General features: G+C 45.3%; 1 protein-coding gene across 1 annotated transcript in view; it reads left to right on the top strand.

Moving 5' to 3' along the window:
• Window positions 1-1,096, top strand: part of ERCC6 (ERCC excision repair 6, chromatin remodeling factor) — a 48,610-nt gene extending 47,514 nt beyond the window's left edge. Inside the window, exon 21 of the mRNA XM_083440300.1 lies at window positions 466-1,096. Coding sequence (XP_083296426.1) covers window positions 466-900 — 435 coding nt within the window. The 3' untranslated portion in view covers window positions 901-1,096. The remainder of the gene's footprint in view (window positions 1-465) is intronic.
• The last annotated feature ends 18,056 nt before the right edge of the window (window positions 1,097-19,152 follow it).

Genomic DNA, 19,152 nt, shown 5'->3' with positions numbered 1-19,152 from the left:
GGATCCCTTTCATTCACAGAAGGCACCATAAGTGTGCAAACTTGTACAAATGAAAAGCTACCCAAAACCTTCTCACAAAAGCATCTCGTGTGTCTATAATTTCAACCGGTTCCCATTGCATTGGCAAATTATCTTCACTTCCTTTGCCGTTTTGAAAATGCTTTCCTAAATATATATTGTTTCTAGATTTTTGATAGGTCCAATATGACTTGGATTGATAGTGTAAAACAGGGCTGGTGTGACACTGGCCCTTCCGCTACTTTATCAGTAAGCTATAAAGCCACAGAGATTTCGTGACCAAGGAAAGATGAACCTGTAAACTTCTGGGCTCACACTTCCTTGGCAGTTCCCCATCTACATAAGATTTTTGTTGTTCTTCTCGCTATAAACTGCTGTTTTTCACAAGCGGATGAGGTTCTGTGTATATGAGAGCTTCCTTCAGTATTTTCCCATTTCTGTTTGCAGGATCTTGAGAAAAGGAGAGAAGAGAATAAAAGCAGAAATATTTCTCCTGCTCACTTTGATGGAAGGGTGGAAGCAGGAGAATCTTCTTCAAATGCCATGGACTCATCATCTCTGCTAGCTAAAATGAGGGAAAGAAACCATCTGACTGTACCCCAGACAACTGACAGTCAAACGGAGGAGAATCTCCCACAGGGAGCAGCCGCACCCTCTGTAGCTACAGAACATCAGGAGTTACTGATGGACGTCCGAAACTTCTTGGCTTTCCAGGCCCAGGTGCCTGGTCAAGCCAGCACTCAGGAAATACTGCAGGAGTTTGAATCAAAACTGACTGTGGAGCAGTCCTCGGTCTTTCGAGAGCTCCTGAGAAACCTCTGCACTTTTTATAGGAGGCCAAGCGGGGAAGGACTCTGGAACTTAAAACCAGAATTTACCTGACATATTATTGCTGGGTGTGTGCTTTCCATCCGACGCTTTTTGCAGTCAGCTTTTAAAGTGATGCTGTGCTCATCATTTGTAGTGAGCTGGTTGGTGCCTGGTGCTCTGCTTTCAATACCTTTATATACTGTTTCACACACAAAGTGCCGTCTACCTCGAAATGCATCACTAGCAGCCCAGTGTTTTTTTTGCAAAAGAACACGACTGGGACTCAAAATACTTGATTTATAACTGGATTTCCATTCCGCTTTCTGATAACCTACGCCATAAAAATCAGAAAGCACAAGCTGTTGGTCCGAATGCGTATTGCACGTGATGACATCTTATAATAATAATAATAATTTATTATTTGTACCCCGCCCATCTGGCTGGGTTTCCCCAGCCACTCTGGGCGGCTTCCAACAAAGATGAAAAATACACTAAAATGTCACATATTAAAAACTTCCCTGAACAGGGCTGCCTTCAGATGTCTTCTGAATGTCAGGTAGTTGTTTATCGCTTTGACATCTGATGGGAGGGCGTTCCACAGGGTGGGCGCCACTACCAAGAAGGCGGGTACCGGGTGCATAATCACAGTGATTAACAATGTTAAGAATAATTGCATTTGATCCTGATATATATGTGCACTGTATACTCCTCGGAAGTGATCTGTATATGATAAGTTTTCTACTGCCGAATTTTAACTGATCTAGATCTGGGACTCAGTGTCCTATTTGGGTGTTAGCAATGACGGAGGGGCAGGTCTCCCTATACAGTATATCAAAAGTTCTCACACACACGGTTAGGGGTTTTTTGGTGTTATTCATTTGACTGCCTATCTTGCTGCAGTGACTGGAAGCCATAGGTTTGGCTAGAGAGAAATCATGATTCTCTCTTTGGTTACTAAATGAATATGATTGAGACAAGCTTGTACAGGGTGCCTCATCCAACACCACCTTTTTCTTTTGGAGGGTATGGTTCTATTGGGAACTTGCACATTTCTTACTCCACGAGTTATGGGCAGATGATAATAAGTGCAACCTGAAACACAGTACACAAGAAAAAGGTTTCTAAAAAGTTTAGTGATTTATTGTTTGCCCTGCAATAAGGCAACCTTAGTAACTGACGGTCTTCATCAATTCCTTTGAGTAAAGAATGGACATGATTCCTGGTGTTGGTGGCAATGCGTGTGGTCAGTCTGATGTTATTACTCTCTCAGTTGCAGAATTCTGGCAATAAGAGGAATAAACCACGGAAGATCTAGAGACAAGAACATGGATAATTCATTTTGTTGGGATTTTTGTGCTTAGCGGTATTCCATTGATTGAGATATGTCAATACTGGCTTTTGTATGCAGAAAAACAAAATATCAAAAATATTTTGTGTGCCAAAAATATCAAGTTCTACCATATACTCCACTAACACTGAAGCAGTTGGTAACAATAGGCACTTCTGCAATCATGTAGCTCTTTAGTTACAACTTGTGATAAAATAAGTTGCACCTACAACAAATAAATCTACTTTATACGTCACTGTCCTGTTCGTCGTTAAGCTAAAAGATCACCTTAAATTTGATGGTTATCTATCCATTTTGGTCAAATGCACATCTGATAGTGTCTGTCTGTGAGCTTTATTCAAGGTGCAGTTAAAGACTCAATGAGCTTATCTGCTGCTCCCACCCTAATTTTCCTTCACAGCAATGTAATTTTTTTAAAAAATCATACACTGCCCTTCCGTGTTTCCATTTTAAGGACAGTTATCCATATGCATGGATAAAATCAACAGCAACAGTAACGTTACACAGTCACCAACTATATTACCCAAATTTCACCAATGACTTCATTGGTGGAAGACGAGAGCACTCTTCAAATACCTGAAGGCTGTTGCACAGAAGAGAGCAAAGATTTGTTCTCAACTGCACCCAAGGAGAGAACTAGATTGAATGGTTTAAGTTATAGGAGGGCAGGTATCAGTTGAATCTTCAGATAAATATTGATGATTAAGAGCAGTTCAACAATGGAAACAATTGCCTAGCCCTAGAGGGTGATGGGTTCTCCATTGCAGGAAGTCTTGAAGTAGAACCATCAGTTGAGAGTGCTTTATTTCTGGATTTGCTACATTAAGCACTTGGGGGTCAGGTTAGATTAGAACGGAATCTAAAGGGCTGAATCACCCTAAACCAGATGCCCTCCTCGCCAGTCACCTTCTTCTCCCTGCCAAATTAAAAGGTGCTCTTACAACCTTTTGGATTTCAAGTATAAGACATCTGGTTCCATTATGATTTAAGGGGAATCCATCTGTTTCACTTTGTTCCAAAATGTTCCCCGGTAGTTATCATACCAAAGCCCTTCCTGCAAACACCATGATTGCAGATTTTCTTGTTAAAGCAGCCCTACACATGAAAAAAAAGGATTTCAAAAAACACTTGGATGCCTTTCATTTCAGCAACCTACATGGCAACCTAAACTGGGCTTCCAAAGCACCTTCAGTTCATTGGCCAATGTTATAGTACCCGCATATAGAGAGGCCACTGATTCTAGCACTCTTGGAATCTACCTAGACCTCTTGTGCTGTCAGCAGTCTTCTCACCAGGCAAGTAGCTCATCATTCAGTGAGCACACTTAAAGCTTATTTTTTATTTCTTTCTTTATTGAATAGATTTATATCATGCCTTTTTTAAAAAAACTGGGTTATAAGGAGGCTTACAATAATATAGTAATTTATAGCAATAATAAGACCAGAAAACAGTGACAATAAAATTAATGCATAGTATAAATGCATCTCTCTTTCCCCAACGATTAAGTCTCCAATGCACAGCCTTAGCAGTGTGCAATCCTTTTTTCGGGGGGGGGGGGTTGCAGGGGGGGATGCATACCCCTAAACATCTAACGGGAGAAGAAACTTAAATTTTTTAGTTTCTTCTCTAGCACAGGGAATCGTCAGTTCCGTTGAATAGTATGGTGAATCGTTAGTTCCTGATGGCAGCCTCATTTCCTGTCACAGTGTTTCCTGAGTCTCAGAATGAGAGCCCCCCTAAACATTTTTTTAGGGGGGGGGAGCACTGGTAGTGTGCCTTCAGAAGGGAAGAATATCAGTTTGTCATGTAAGCAATGCAACTCCTTTCCAGGTGTTTCTCTGCAACATTACCAAAGCTGTCCTCATAATACATGAATTTTCTTTGATGCTGTTGACATCACGGACTAGCCAAACACAGGGGACAAAGGCTCAGAGCTGTGGGACGAGTGACCCGCTGGCTGAATTTCAGAGTGAACATCCCTTTCCCAAATCTGAATTAAGCATCCAGTTTTCCATTGCTAAGCTTTTTGAGTTGGGGAAAGAATGACGTGTTTCCAGTAACAATTGATTGCAGCCTTGAGTGCGAGGAAAATGCAATATCCTGCTCCTTGCAACAGAAGTTCCACCTTCGTGGATGACAGCTGGATCCCAGATTAGTCATGATTGTGTATTCATTGGGCAATAAACTGATTATCTAGCAAGGTTATAAGGAAATCACCTGGTTCCATGTGGGTTGTCAGCCAGCACTCCCAGTGTTCATACCTCTTCCTGTAATCATTTGCACGTTCTACAATTTTCAATGCATTTCTCCATCACTTTCCTAACAGCAAAAAGTCCAGGTTTTTTTTAAAAAATAAGTAGATTTGTTCTGCTAAGGTAGCAAAGCCCTTTAATCTGCTTTAACTGCAACCTAAGTTTCCTCATATTCATTTAAGCCTTCCTGCAAAACACTGATAGACCTGGGGCACTCTACCTCCATCACTGATCATAAGCTAGTTGGAACAAGTTTATTCCTATAAATACGTAAACGCTTGCCTTGTGGCCAATAAGCTGGAAGTCCCAGATCCAAACTGAGATGGACATTACTTCTAAAGCAAGTAGCCAGATTTCCTAGAAATAAAGCGTTTGGGGTGACTAACACTTCATAGTATTTCTCTGAAGCCAAAATTTTGTTTTTGTTGTTTAGTCTTTTAGTCGTGTCCGACTCTTCGTGACCCCATGGACCAGAGCACACCAGGCACTCCTGTCTTCCACTGCCTCCCGCAGTTTGGTCAATACATGGTGCTATTGAGCTTTTTCCTAAGCTGTTGAAAATGTCCCTCTGTTTTCCCCTGTTTTCAACTTCACGGGAAACAGCTGAGAGGGTGAAAAGGGGGCTGGACTGCATAAAAGGTTTCTCTTTATTTGGAAGCCTAAATAAACTTGCTGCTTGGCTGATCAGTGGGGGAGCATGTGAGATTAGGCAGTGGGCCAGAAGAGGTAGCCTGGGGAGTACAAATTGCACATTTCTGAACAAGAAATTGAAAAAACAAAACAAAACATGTTTCCTGGAGACAATGCATAATGACTGTATAATGTACATATTGCTTGGAGAATATGCAAAATACAGTCGATTTAAACACATTCCCCAAACCCTCTTGGAGGTTATGCTTATTTCCCAAAGAGAATGTACAAAATTGAGTTGCTATATGGACATGTCCCAAGAGCTGTTGGAGATTATGTATATTTACTGGGAAATGATTCCCTCTTCATGGAAGGATTATGTGCACATTTTCCAGGAGAATGTGCACAGTGGCCAGTTGTTATGCACATTAGCTGCTTAAACTCAAATTCTCCTTAACATATACCAGGGGTCGGCAACATAAGGCCCATGGGCCACAAGTGGCCCATGGGGGTTGTTTAACTGGCCCATGGACCCCCGCCACCGCTGGGTTGGCTCCCATGCGCCGCACTAAACCAGCGTGGAACGGGGGGACCGCCTTCTACGACACTGACCGGAAGCTCCTGCAGCCAATTCGAAGCTGCGCATGCCTCCTCCGCACCGGAAGGAGCGCTGCAAATAGCGTTTGTGCGTGCATGCGCACTCCAGCCCACTGCGGCATCTGCAGGACTGTGAAGCAGCCCAAGCCACAAAAACTTTGTCGACCCGATTGCAAACTGCCTTGGCATATCCTGCAACTGAGATATCGGGAGCCACAAAGTGGTTACTCGACTAGAAGTGCCATCAGCTTGATCTCTTGGGGGAAATGTACAAGAAAACCTGTAAAAAAAATTGAGGCAAGTTCAATACTTTGAATCAAAGCTTGGGCCTTCTATCTGCTGTGCCTAATCTCACTGCTTCTGAAGGAAAATATAGGACAGCTGCATATTCCTGCACTGCAGATGGGTGGACTAAAAACCTTATGATTCTCAGGGTCCCTTCCGACTAATAATACTAAACTGGAGTGCTACTCAGAGTTTGTTGGTACTGGTAAACCTCAGACATAAACATGTGAAGGATCAAAAGCAAACGGGGAAATGTAAGCTGTACATTATTACTTGTAAAGGGACCCCTGACCATTAGGTCCAGTCATGGCTGACTCTGGGGTTGTGGCGCTCATCTCGCTTTATTGGCCGAGGGAGCCGGCGTACAGCTTCCGGGTCATGTGGCCAGCATGACTAAGCCGCTTCTGGCGAACCAGAGCAGCACACGGAAACGCCGTTTACCTTCCCGCCGGAGCGGTACCTATTTATCTACTTGCACTTTGACGTGCTTTTGAACTGCTAGGTTGGCAGGAGCGGGGACCGAGCAACGGGAGCTCACCCCGTCGTGGGGATTCGAACTGCCGACCTTCTGACCAGCAAGTCCTAGGCTCTGTGGTTTAACCCACGGCACCACCCGCAACACAATTGTGCTCTGTAGTGAATACAGAATATTCAAAGCAATGTGGGACCATGATAAGCTCACCTTCAGTAATGAGATCAGGAACGCACTAGGTGACCCAGAGCTACTCTTGCCATTAGGCAAAATGAAGCTACTGTCTTGGGTGGCAAATTTGGCATGGGGGCAACGGGAGCCCCCAGCCGTCCGCCTGATTCTCCCAGCTGTTCTCTTACATTGCCACATGGCCTGTCCCGTGTCTCCTAATTTGGCTCAGGTGTTCTAGAGAACATTATCCCATCACCGCTTGAAGTAAAATTCAGTTGGCTTCTGTGCTTGAAATCACCTCGGGCAGCAAAATGTCTTGGGCCATCCCTGGACAGATCAGACTTTGCCCAGTTGCTCCGTCCGCAGGAATCGCTTCTGTGGCATCTCCCTGCAGAATCGGCTGGATGCGTTCCAAGTTCTCCGACAGATGGCCGAGGAATTGCCAGGCAGGAAAGGGAGGATCTAACACTAATGGTTGGAGCATCCCAAGGGTCTGCAATCTGAGACACTGAACCGCTATGGTGACGGTACTGTATTTCCACGAAAATTAGAGCACATATCAGATCTTCTCCAGGACATAATTTTATGGGTGGCATCAACATGTGAAGTTCAGAAAGTGGTGTTGTTGTTTAGTCGTTTAGTCGTGTCCGACTCTTTGTGACCCCATGGACCAGAGCACGCCAGGCACTCCTGTCTTCCACTGCCTCCCGCAGTTTGGTCAAACTCATGCTGGTAGCTTCGAGAACACTGTCCAGCCATCTCGTCCTCTGTCATCCCCTTCTCCTTGTGCCCTACATCTTTCCCAACATCAGGGTCTTTTCCAGGGAGTCTTCTCTTCTCATGAGGTGGCCAAAGTATTGGAGCCTCAGCTTCACGATCTGTCCTTCCAGTGAGCACTCAGGGCTGATTTCCTTAGGAATGGAGAGGTTTGTTCTTCTTGCAGTCCATGGGACTCTCAAGAGTCTCCTCCAGCACCATAATTCAAAAGCATCCATTCTTCGGCGATCAGCCTTCTTTCTGGTCCAGCTCTCACTTCCATCAGAAAGTGTAGTACCAAGGAATTTCCCCAGGTGATTGGAATGAAGTTTGCCATCCTCAATTAATGTCTCCTGTCTGCGGCATTGTGTTCTTGGCCACAATAATATTACTGGCTGCAATGCGAATGTAAGAGGAGCATTGCTGGGTCAAGCCAAAGACCCATCGAGCCCAACATCCTTTTCTCAATCAGATGCCTAAGGGAAGTTCTTAAGTAGGATATAAGCGCTTGTGATTTCCAGCAAATTCAGAGGCATGCTCTCCTCCAGTGGCAGAGAAAGGACTTAGTCATAGCTGCAGCCTCCACAAATCTATCCATGAATTTGTCTATTTATATTACAAAGCCATCCGAGTTTAGGGCAATTGCTGCATCTTCTCTTTGCATGTATGTTAATCATATTAACACTACCATCATAATGATGTTGATTTGTTGGTTTATAAAGGATAATAATAATTTCTTAAAAGACTGAAAAGTCAAGAAATCGCGAGAATTAAGGAGATCCTTATAAACAATTTGCAGGATTAGATGGATCAAGTAGAAATCTCTGCCACCATCCAAAGCCAACCCAGATAAAATGTGTAATCAAATTTAACAGTTTCTTCGCCAAGCTCTAAGCTTTAGTATGGGAAAGATGTGGATGGATTTTGGGAATCACAGAAGAAATGTGAAAGATAAGAGGAGAAATGCCTTCATATAGCACATCTGAAATCAAAGAACAAATGTGGAAAACTAGTTTGAAGGTTGGTACTGGGCCAAGAAGATACACATTTTTGCTCAGCCATGCCTCCCAGTTTCCCTGCAAAAAAATCACATCATCTAGGAAAGCAGATCACTCTTCTTGTGCCATGGTATCATTCCTTCTCAGTTGCGAAAACCTAAGGATCATGTTCAGAATAATGCTCAAAAATAGAACAAATGCATGCAGAAGACATTCACACAGTTTGTTGATTTGCACAGTATCTTTTGAATGCTGAATTTCAGTTTCCTTCTGCCAGAATATGGAATTATTTATTATTATTATTATTATTATTATTATTATTATTATAGCATGGAAAAGAATAGGACCACTCTTAGAGCCCCTTCATATTGTATGATTTTAGCACATAACATGCTAAAGCTTACAAGATTATGCTTTGATGGTATTTAACCCCAAGGAAGCGAGCTCAAATGTACAAAAACGTATCAAAAATTTTTTAGAAATATAAGGACTGTGAGAGGTCATTCTATCATATGTGGTGGACCTGCAGGAAGGAGAAGGCCTTTTGGGACATTAGCTATAATCAAATCGGCCGTGTTGCCTGGGGACTCGCCTTTGCTCAGCGCTTCCCAGCGGAGAGGTGACGGTGGTTTTCCTTGCTGCATCCCCTTTGCTGGGTTGCTGCACTGTGGGAACCACCGCTTGAGGCTTCGTTTGGCTGCTGGCTGGGCTTTCTGCCTTTGGCTCAGAAGTTGCAAAATCCCTTATTTTGGTTGCTGGTCCCTTATTTTCAAATCTGTAAGTTGATAGCTATGATGTAACTTCTCTAGACACAGAAATGGAAGGAGGAGAGAACAACCCTCAAAGGAAGAATGGTTGGTGAAAATCTTGGAATATGCAGAGATGGCAAAATTGACGGCACTGATGAAAGAGACAATTTAGAATCTTTTAAAGAAGACAGGAAACCCTTTCTAGTCTATATAAAAAGTCATTTCCCATACGCGAAGACCGCAACCGGGATTTGAAGTGCAAGAAAACAGCAGAACATATCTGGAAACATGTTAGAGGGGATGAAATTAGATAAGAAGGAAGCTTAAAATGCAATTGTATGTAATTTGGGTTATAAACATTGATGTCAGGTGAGCAGAAAATCACTAGTTTTGCTGAACTGGAATATAATTGTTGAGTAACAAATATAACTTTCTACATGGAAAAAAGAATAAAATCTTATTTTTTAAAAAATAGCATGCTAAAGCTTAATCAGGGAGGGTGACAAAATGCATATTTCGAAAGATGCATACACCTATTTTGGTAAAAGCAGACACTACAGCAAGAACGACATCTTCTGCTCTCCCACCATGGGTGAAATATTCATGGCAAAGTTCTAAGGATCAGCAGCACACTGTAAATTACTTTCTTTTTTCCCCTGCACCACTCAACATCATCTCATTATGGCCCATTAAACACTAATAATTAAAACAAAATATATTGGAATTGTTTATCCTGGACTGTGTAGGGAAATGAGGTCCATAATACTGCTGAAGGGGGAGAAAATAACTACTCTAGGTCTTGTAATTAGAATAACAATTAAGCAAAAGTCAGCTTTTTGGGGATGGAGGCAGTAATAAGAGACAATTTTTGTTGCTAGTACTCTTCTTGTATACAGATGCTATAACAGGGCAGTTGTGAAGGTCTGGTTACCTGTAGGAGCTTAGCAGGCTATTGATGTACAGAAGAAGGGGCAGAGAACAACCACACAAATTGTTCAAGGGGCTAGAGCAGCAGTTCTCAAACTTTTTTCTCAAGGCCACACTTCCATAATAATAAATTGCTTGCATCACACCAATTATTTTTATTGATAAGAAAGACAAACCTGCAGTTTTGAGATCAGTCCCATTCACTGTTGTGGGAATGTCGTGGATAGTAAGGTAAAGGTAAAGGGACCCCTGACCATTAGGTCCAGTCATGACCGACTCTGGGGTTGTGGCATTCATCTCGCTTTATTGGCCGAGGGAGCCGGCGTACAGCTTCCGGGTCATGTGGCCAGCATGGCGAACCAGAGCTGCGCACAGAAACGCTGTTTACCTTCCCACTGGAGTGGTACCTATTTATCTACTTGCACTTTGACATGCTTTCGAACTGCTAGGTTGGCAGGAGCAGGGACCGAGCCACGGGAGCTCACCCCGTGGCAGGGATTTGAACCGCCGACCTTCTGATCAGCAAGTCCTAGGCTCTGTGGTTTAACCCACAGCGCCACCCGCATCCCTGTTGTGGATAGTAGGAGAGGATATATTGATTCAATATTATTCTTCCTCACTCATGCTAGTGAGCTGGTCGCAGCGTACATTCTCCTGTACATTGCAGGAAGCTACAGTCATATCTCAATTTTCGTCCGCTTCAGGTTACGTCTTTTCAAGTTGCGTCCTGCGGCAACCTGGAAGTACTGGAACGGTTACTTCTGGGTTTCGCCGCTCACTCATGCGCAGAAGCACTAAATCGAGCTGTGCACAGATGTGGAGCTTCTGGATGTGAACGCTTCGAGTTGCGGGCATGCCTCCAGGACACATTACGTCCACAACTCGAGCTTCCACTGTAGTTGATAGATTCATTTGAATCTCTTGAGTTAAGCAATTTAGTCTGGCTTGTCCAGATTGGATTATTCCTGGTAAATTCCCCTTTTATTCCCTCTTAAAAAGAATAAAGACGCAGCAGTCTTCTCTTAAATGTAACAAGAAGTTTATTTACATTCAGTTCATGGTATGATCCTGAAGGCAGGCTTTAGCTTGTAGTTACAGAAGAGAGTGGGGGTTCATCCCATATGGGATGAGAGCCAGTAGACAACAAAAGCATCAAGATAGTATAAAGCAAAGAAAAAGAGGAGGAGGAGGAGGAGGAGGAGGAGGAGGAGGAGGAGGAGGAGGAGGAGGAAGATCAAGAGGAAGATGACTGCATGACCAGATTTTTTATGGGGTCTCCAGGGTCATGCCCATCTACCTGGTCACATGCAGGGGAAGGATGCTCCAAACCAGGTGTCACAGGAAGTCCTCCTGGCTACAGTATTCCCTTGTGTGTCCACTGTGGGCAAACATGAAATGTTGTACTTGACTGCTACGGTGATGTTACATTCCACAACTTTGAGCCGCTTTGGCAAAATCCTTGATTCTCCTTGGACAAAGCTTGAATTGCTCCAAAGCAGCCTGCTTCAGTTTGGGTTTCAGTCTTTGTCCGAAGTAGAGGCACTCCTGGAATATTTATTACAACCAAGAGGTCCAATACAGACATACTGTTGCAGTCCAGTTTCCGACATAGGTCACCGGATAAACCAATGAAATATGCGTCCATCCAAAACCAGGTCTGAAGCTGGATTGAAATGGATCTTGGATATTAATTTTATCCAGTAACTCTTGGAGCCAAATCACCACCACTTGGCATGTTTGAAACTGGCTGGAGATTCTACAACGCAGTAGGATTTCATCTCAAGAGTTTATTCACACGACGGTCACCTCCAGACTGGATTATTGTAACTCGCTCTACGTGGGGCTGCTCTTGAGACTGACCCAGAAACTCCAGCGGGTGCAGAATGCAGTGGCGATACTCCTTACAGGGTCCTCACTGCGAGATCACATTCACCCAGTGCTATACCAGCTGCACTGGCTCCCAGTGGAGTACAGGATCAGGTTTAAGGTGCTGGTTTTAACCCTATACGGCCTAGGACCCTTGTACTTACAGGACCGCCTCTCCTGGTATGTCCCACAGAGGAACTTATGGTCTTCAAACAAAAACATCTTGAAGGTCCCAGGCCACAGAGAGTTTAGGCTGGCCTCAACTAGAGCCAGGGCTTTTTCGGCTGTGGCTCCAATCTGGGGGAACGTTCTGTCACAAGAGACTAGGGCCCTGCAGGACTTGACATCTTTCTGCACGGCCTGCAAGACAGAGCTGTTCCACCAGGCCTTTGGTCAGGGCACAGCCTGACTCCCTCCTTTGGCAATCTTCACAGAACTTTAGCCTAATGGTTGCCATCAATTTGAGTTGAATTAATTTTATAATGAAATGATTTTAGAATGTTGTACTATTTTATTGTTGTTAGCTGCCCTGAGCCCGGCTTCGGCTGGGGAGGACGGGATATAAATAAAAAATATTATTATTATTATTATTATTATTATTATTATTATTATTATTAAACAGAAGTCTACCTACAACCGCTAGGCTACATTGATATTCAAGGATTGGCAAGCGCCAAGAATAAAGATAGATGCTCTCACACTTCCGTGATCTCGTCCGCATTCCCAGGCTGAACAAGTGGAAAAGTATCCAGAACAATAGGACAAGCGGCTGCCAAATGTTCCATTAGGATATTATGCAATAAATGTGGCATCCGAGTTGGAGGAGATACAACTAGCTTCACCCTCAGAGAGCCTGGTAAAACAAACATGGCAAAAGCATGGACTCAAAAAGGACATAGATCAGCAACCAGCACCTCTGATATCCCCTTATAAAAATGCGATTCAGTAAACAGTTTCATAATATGAAAAATAAAGTAACATCAATATCAAATATATATATATGAATAATGAAATGGTTTGCAGCAGCACAGTGAGCCCTTTGGAAGTGCTGCAGAGAGGGAGGTGTTGGCAGCAGAAAGACTCTCTCCTCTGGTGATGGTGTAAATAGGATTTCATAATCTCTTTTGTTTCTATAACACTCGCATCTACCCTGAGCTCAGTGCAGAATCAACAATCTACAGTTCTGGGCCTTTTCCCAGAGATGAAACAATTGTTTTGTGAGGGTTGTTTTTGGGAAAATTCATAGCTAACATTCTTTGACGAACAGTCAGATGTTTAGTTAACTCAACTGATTTAAAGATTCATGCAGTGCTATCAACAGGTAGTTTTAGAAACTCCGATTATACAGCCCATTGAATATTTTGTGGCCCAATCCTCCCTATTGATTTAATTGGGACCTACTTCCAATTAACTGTGTTTACAATTACAGCGACAGAGTCTGATCCTATCCATGTTTTCTCAGGTGTAAATGCCTGTGGTTTTAGCAGGAGTTAAGTGTGCACAGAGTTCGGCTGTGTATTGCAGCCTTTTGTGGGTTTAACCACTGTGCTCAATGGAGCTTTGTATAGGATTGCAGCTCTATAGTCAATGCTTTTCCTTTTAACAGTCCAACCAATTAATCAAGTGACTGGATATCATACCTCCTGGGACTTCAGAAACAAAAAGAAACACATTCTGAGAGCTGCCACTGGTCAGTGGCAGTTAAACCCCTGTGTTGCTAACAATTATCAGTGATTTCCAAGACAACACGATGACCAAGTACAACAATGCGATGTCTATACAGTGGTACCTTCGGGTTACAGACACTTCAGGTTACAGACTCCGCTAACCCAGAAATAGTACCTCAGGTTAAGAACTTTGCTTCAGGGTGAGAATAGAAATTGCACAGTGGCAGCAGGAGGCCCCATTAGCTAAAGCGGTACCTCAGGTTAAGAACAGTTTCAGGTTAAGAACGGACCTCCAGAACGAATTAAATTCTTAACCCGAGGTACCCCTGTATAAACTTTATATAATCTATACAAAACATTGAACAGCATGAAATATGTGAAATATGCACTCTCTGCAAAACCAAATAAACAGAAATCTTATAAATCTCTGAAAGTCACGTAATATGCACTCTGGATAGATTCTCTTGAAAACATCGAACCAAAGAAACATAAGTCTTATAAGTCTCTGAAAATCTTTGTAGGCTATGCAAGTCTCTGAAAGAAGCAATGGATCAGATTCTTATCTGGTGAAAACAAGCCATAAAGCTTTGTTTTATGACATCCAACACTGCCGAAGTGGCCCACAAACAGATGTAGTGAATAGCACATTCTGAGAACTGCCAGTGGCTTTCATCTTCCCTCCCCATTCCTATTTCCTTTTGTATCCTGCCTATCAGATTGTGAGCCTGTGGACAGCATGTGTCTTATCTTTTAATACAGTATGCATACAGAACTTAGAAAATGGTAGGTCATGGGCGTAGCCAGGATTTATGGTGGAGGGGCAGTTCACCCACCTGTCCTGTTCCAGAATGGAGCTACCTGTGATGCGCTTGGTCAGTTCATGGAAGCCACACCTATCGCTCAGTTGCATCACTAGAACGCGCCACAACATCATCCAAGTGACCACTGTGAGCATTTCAATTTCAAATATTCTGATGATTTCTACTTTGAGTTAAGTATTTTTATTTATTTACTTGATTTATTACTTGATTTTATTTATTTATTGCCCCCTGGCTACGCCCATGTGTTAGGTGTTTTATAAGTTTATTATATCAGCAAAGCGGGATATATTAATTTTTTTGGCAATCTAAAGCAGATAGCACTTTACTTGGCCTTAAAAATACACTTGCTCCTTCCCCACGTGTCCTTGTGCCTCCTGTGGATTTGTACTGATAACTAAGGATTGATTGCTTTGCCTGCTGCGGCCCATTATATAAATAAGAAAATTGTTACACGTCACAGGGCACACACATTCCAACCCTGTATAAGGCAAGGTCTTTTGCTGGTTTTATTGAGTATTTTTGTTGTTGGTTTGGACTTCAAACAAACAAACAAACAAGAACCCCGCCCTTCCTCCCGGAAGCTCAGGGCAAATGCCTCAGGAGGCCACCAATATCTACAACTCCCTGCCACACTTAAAATAGATTTGCTGCCGCAGAAGCTGCCTTTAGGCTGCCATCCACTGCCCATTTTGAAGCACAGAGGGCAACCTTCTTGCAGGCTGTGTAGGACCTCCCTTGCCTTGGAGGTTTGCCAGACAGAGCCAGGGCATCTTCTGAAAGCAGGGAACCATTTTTCCTCTCGATGGCCAGATTATTGGCTTGCTATATTTTTATACAGCGTGCCTGCAGGAGCGAAGCCGGAATTGGGATTAAAAAAAAAAAAAAAAAAGCCTGCATGTTAATTTGCAAGGGATGAGTAGATTGATTCACTGTAGCTATCCATCGATTGATCCTCGCAGTTCTCTTTTCCTGTTCTCAGCTGTCAATAAGCAATAGGTAAGGAGAACGATAAAAGTCTGCAATGCACCACCAAGTTGTCTGTGGAAGGCAAGAGGGCCTGGGCTTTGTGGTGACGCGCTGCCGGTGGGCCCGAGTTTCAGGCGTCACCTTCAGGAGTGGGAACACGGATCTGGGAAGAAGGAAGAGTCGCGTGGCTGGGACTGCCGGCACTCTCTGTGTCTGCAGCTTGCAGGAAACAAGGGCACGATTTTCCTGCAGGAAGGGAAGGCAGTTGCCCGGGTTCCTGGGTCTCCGCTTTCCAGATCTGCGGTTGAGTCCTCAAGACCGACTGTCGCGCGTTTTAATTGGCGAACTTGTCCCATCCTTCATTAAAGCAATCACTGTTAAAACAGAGGGACATAAAGAATAAACCATAGGATTTATTCCTTCATTAAACTGATGATCCGTACATGAAGCCAATTAACATTATGAGTCTGGCGAACATCAAGTGTAAAAGAGGTTAGAGGAAATGGAGAACAGTCACCTTGGTCTTTAGATAAAGAAAGAACACTTTTGCGTTATAAATTATAAGAGAGTCCAACCGGGACAAATCTGCAAATTTGACTAATTGGAAAATGCCTTTTACTGCACATGGGTTGAGATGAAATGTAACCTCTTCGCTGCTGGTTCTCAGAGACAACTGGGTGTCAGGAAGGGTTGCTAGATCATCAGGAAAGAAAGAAGAGAGAAAACAAATCCCCAAAACCCCCCCAGCACTGGCGTCAAATTCGCTTGGTACAGACGAAGTTGGCAAAGATTGAAATCGGTGCCTGAAATGTCTTTTAAAATCTAGACCTGCTGGAGCGAGCAGGCACAACTGTCATGCAGGCGTTGGACCCAGAGCCACACAAACTGGACACCCAAACTGAATCTAATGGTTCTTCCTCTTCTACAAAGCCGGTGTCCCAGCGCCGGATGAAACGGGTGACTCACTCCGCACCTCCGCCACACGTCTCTCTGCCATGCAAGAGCGGCTGTCCTACAGACAAACACACACGCGTAATGCTTTTTATACTGGCTCAGATTTTATACCAGATTCAGGGAGTTAGGAAAGTCTCTAGTCCAGGGTATACCACTACGAATGCGTCCCGAATGGAAGCGTATCCTCTCTCCCTCCACGCACACTTACTTGGGCGGGGGCTCCACAGAACACAGTCCTGGCCGCCCGCTCCTCTCTTTTTAGACGGGGAGTTCGGTTTGCCTGCGCAACCGTGGCCGGGGCAGGCTGTTGTCAATTCCGCTCCAATGTAAACGAGCGGAGACGGGCCGCGGAGGCGAACCACCTCCTCTCTCGACCAAACCAGAGGATCGCATCGACCCTCCGAAGGACAAAATTCGTGAAATCCAAGCCACCCGTTTCCCTGACCGTCGTTTAACTTGGAAAGACACTCAAGGCGCCAGATAAGACGGGTCTCTCTTTTTCTCGGGGTAGTGGGTGGCGGGTGGGGGAAACGTAACTGCGAAGGCCTTTGGCATATTTGTGCTTACTCGAAAGTAAGCCTCACTGAGGTCAATGGCACTTGCTCCTACGCCAGGATGCACCGAATTGCGCGGAGATAAGTCGTCTTCAAAGCCGGCGGTCGTGAACCGACGGGGCCGCTGTCCCTGGTGCTGAACCTGCAACACGCTTTCGTGGGTGGAGGGGAAGGGTCCGGTTTCATACCCAAATGAAAGAGGCGCTGGGGTGGCCCTGGGGGACAGGGAGAGGGTGAAGCTCTCTAAAGCCCTGTTCTCCCAAGGGTGCTTTGTTTTCCCTTTCTTTGCAACGAGCCCTCGATTATCTCACGCGCAATGTAAGTAAGCTGATCTCTTTTATATGACAGGCCATCTCTGCGCTCTCTATCTCGCGTCTGCAAGCCATAAAGGCAGCTCCAGCCGGTTAGAATGGGACCCTAGAGAGGGCCCTTTTTCGTTTCTCGGCGCGCAGAATCCAGGGCGGACTCGGAGCCCCTGGGCAGAATTCGCTGAACTTGCAGACTAAGAGCAGCAGAGAAGGGCAAAAGCGAAGGAGGTAGACGTGGAGCCAGAAGAGCGAGGCATCCACCCTTCACACAAACACACACACGCGCAAACACACCCAAGCAAGCCTGAAGAGTGCCATAATGAAGTTATGATTATTTTATTAGGGTTCTTAGGATAAAATCTACTCTCTCTCTGTCAGACAAGAGAGAGAGAGAGAGAGAGAAGAGGAAAGCCGCATCTGTTTCCAAACCAGGGAGCCATCGGTGCCAATCCCGTCCGGGGAGTTTATAGCCGTGGATATGCCTGAGAAATAGGAGCCTTCGGAATTACGCAGCGTGGTAGCGGCGGCGGCGGCTTCGTCTCCCCCACTCGCCTCCCACCCGCTTTGGGGGCTCTGTTGAGCTAAACTAGATCGACTCCCCCACCCTAATAGTCAGGCTGGCGGTTCCCAGATCCTTGAAAGCCAACCCGAAATGGCTTGCCTGGCTGGGGAGTCCAGCGCAGATTCTCCTTGCCCGCGATTCGCCCTTTTGGAAAAGCTGGTGGCAACCAGGATATGAAAAGAACCGGTTTCCACTTTCTGGCACTCGAAGTATTTCGGCGGAGCGGAGGTGGCCGGATTCGTGCCTGCTTTCTCTCGGAAACCCTGCCTGGCACGGGACAGCGAGACTCCGAGGAGGACGGCTGCCCCAACCGCTTGTCGCGTAAAAGCGCGTCGGTGCAACTCAGCTGGCGCCTAACGGGAGGGAAACCTTGTTCCTGAGCTGTGCTTTTCGTCTCTCCATCCCTCTCTCGCCTTGCTGCCTTGCTTTAAAATGCACCGTGTCTTGCAAGCGATCCCTGAGCAGACTCGTCCGTCCTTTTTCTCCTTTTCTAGCTGCGCGTTTCGAAAACAGCCCGTCGTTGCCGTCTGTCCAAGCAAGGCTTGTTCCAACGGAAAACGAGCTGTCTAGACCAAACACAGACAGCCAAACTTATCAACAGTTGTCTGACTTGCATCTTCTGACGCATCTTGAGTGGGTCATAATACCAACTTTATTTTCAGTGGTGCATAAATTAATTACACGCATTTAATAACCCAAATATCATTATATTCCCCCTTTAATATCGTAAAGGCTTTACGCCAGGGAAGCACTTAATCGGGCAGGGGGGGCCATAAGCGGCTATTATGTCGGTGTAATGCTATTATGGAGCCAATTACGCGCCATTATCCCGTCCCCCCGCCCTTTCGGTTTCTGCCATTTGATCCAATCTCGCGCCCCCGAATTTAAATTTTCAGCTGGGTGCTTTAAAAAGACTCATTTTCACCCAGGCCTGGGGGCTGGGCCAGCTCTCTCGCCGCCGAGCCTCCCTCTCGGATGCGCTTTAAAAGTAATTGCGAAGGGTCCCAGCGCATCTCATTTGCAGACGGGAAGCGAGCATCAATCCGGAGACCCCTCGCTGTGAACAAAATCAAACTCCGCTTTGGAAAGGCGAGGCGGCTCCGCCAAAGCCCACCGAATGGGCCATTAGCGGGAGGGCGGGCGGGCGAGCGGGAGGGGGGAGGAACGTGCCAGCCAGCCAGCCAGGCAGCCGGGCACAAGTGCCAGCCCCGCTTGCCCACCTCTGCCCAGAGGTAAAGTGGCACGCCCCCAGGGACCCCGTCGGGGCCTGGGGAGCCTGGCGAGAGCGAGAGCTGCTTAGGGAAGGTCTATGTGGGATCCTCACCCCACCCCACCCGTGGGCTCCCCCCATCCTTCTCCTCCCCCCTTCGCATTCCTGCTGTTTACTGAGAAATGACGCGCTTCCCCCCCCTCCACGCACCACGTGGGTCATTTGGAAGGC

This window comes from Podarcis tiliguerta (genome assembly GCF_965153285.1).
Source record: "Podarcis tiliguerta genome assembly, chromosome: 5".
Classification (NCBI taxonomy): domain Eukaryota; kingdom Metazoa; phylum Chordata; class Lepidosauria; order Squamata; family Lacertidae; genus Podarcis; species Podarcis tiliguerta.
This window is presented reverse-complemented; position numbering and strand designations above follow the sequence as displayed.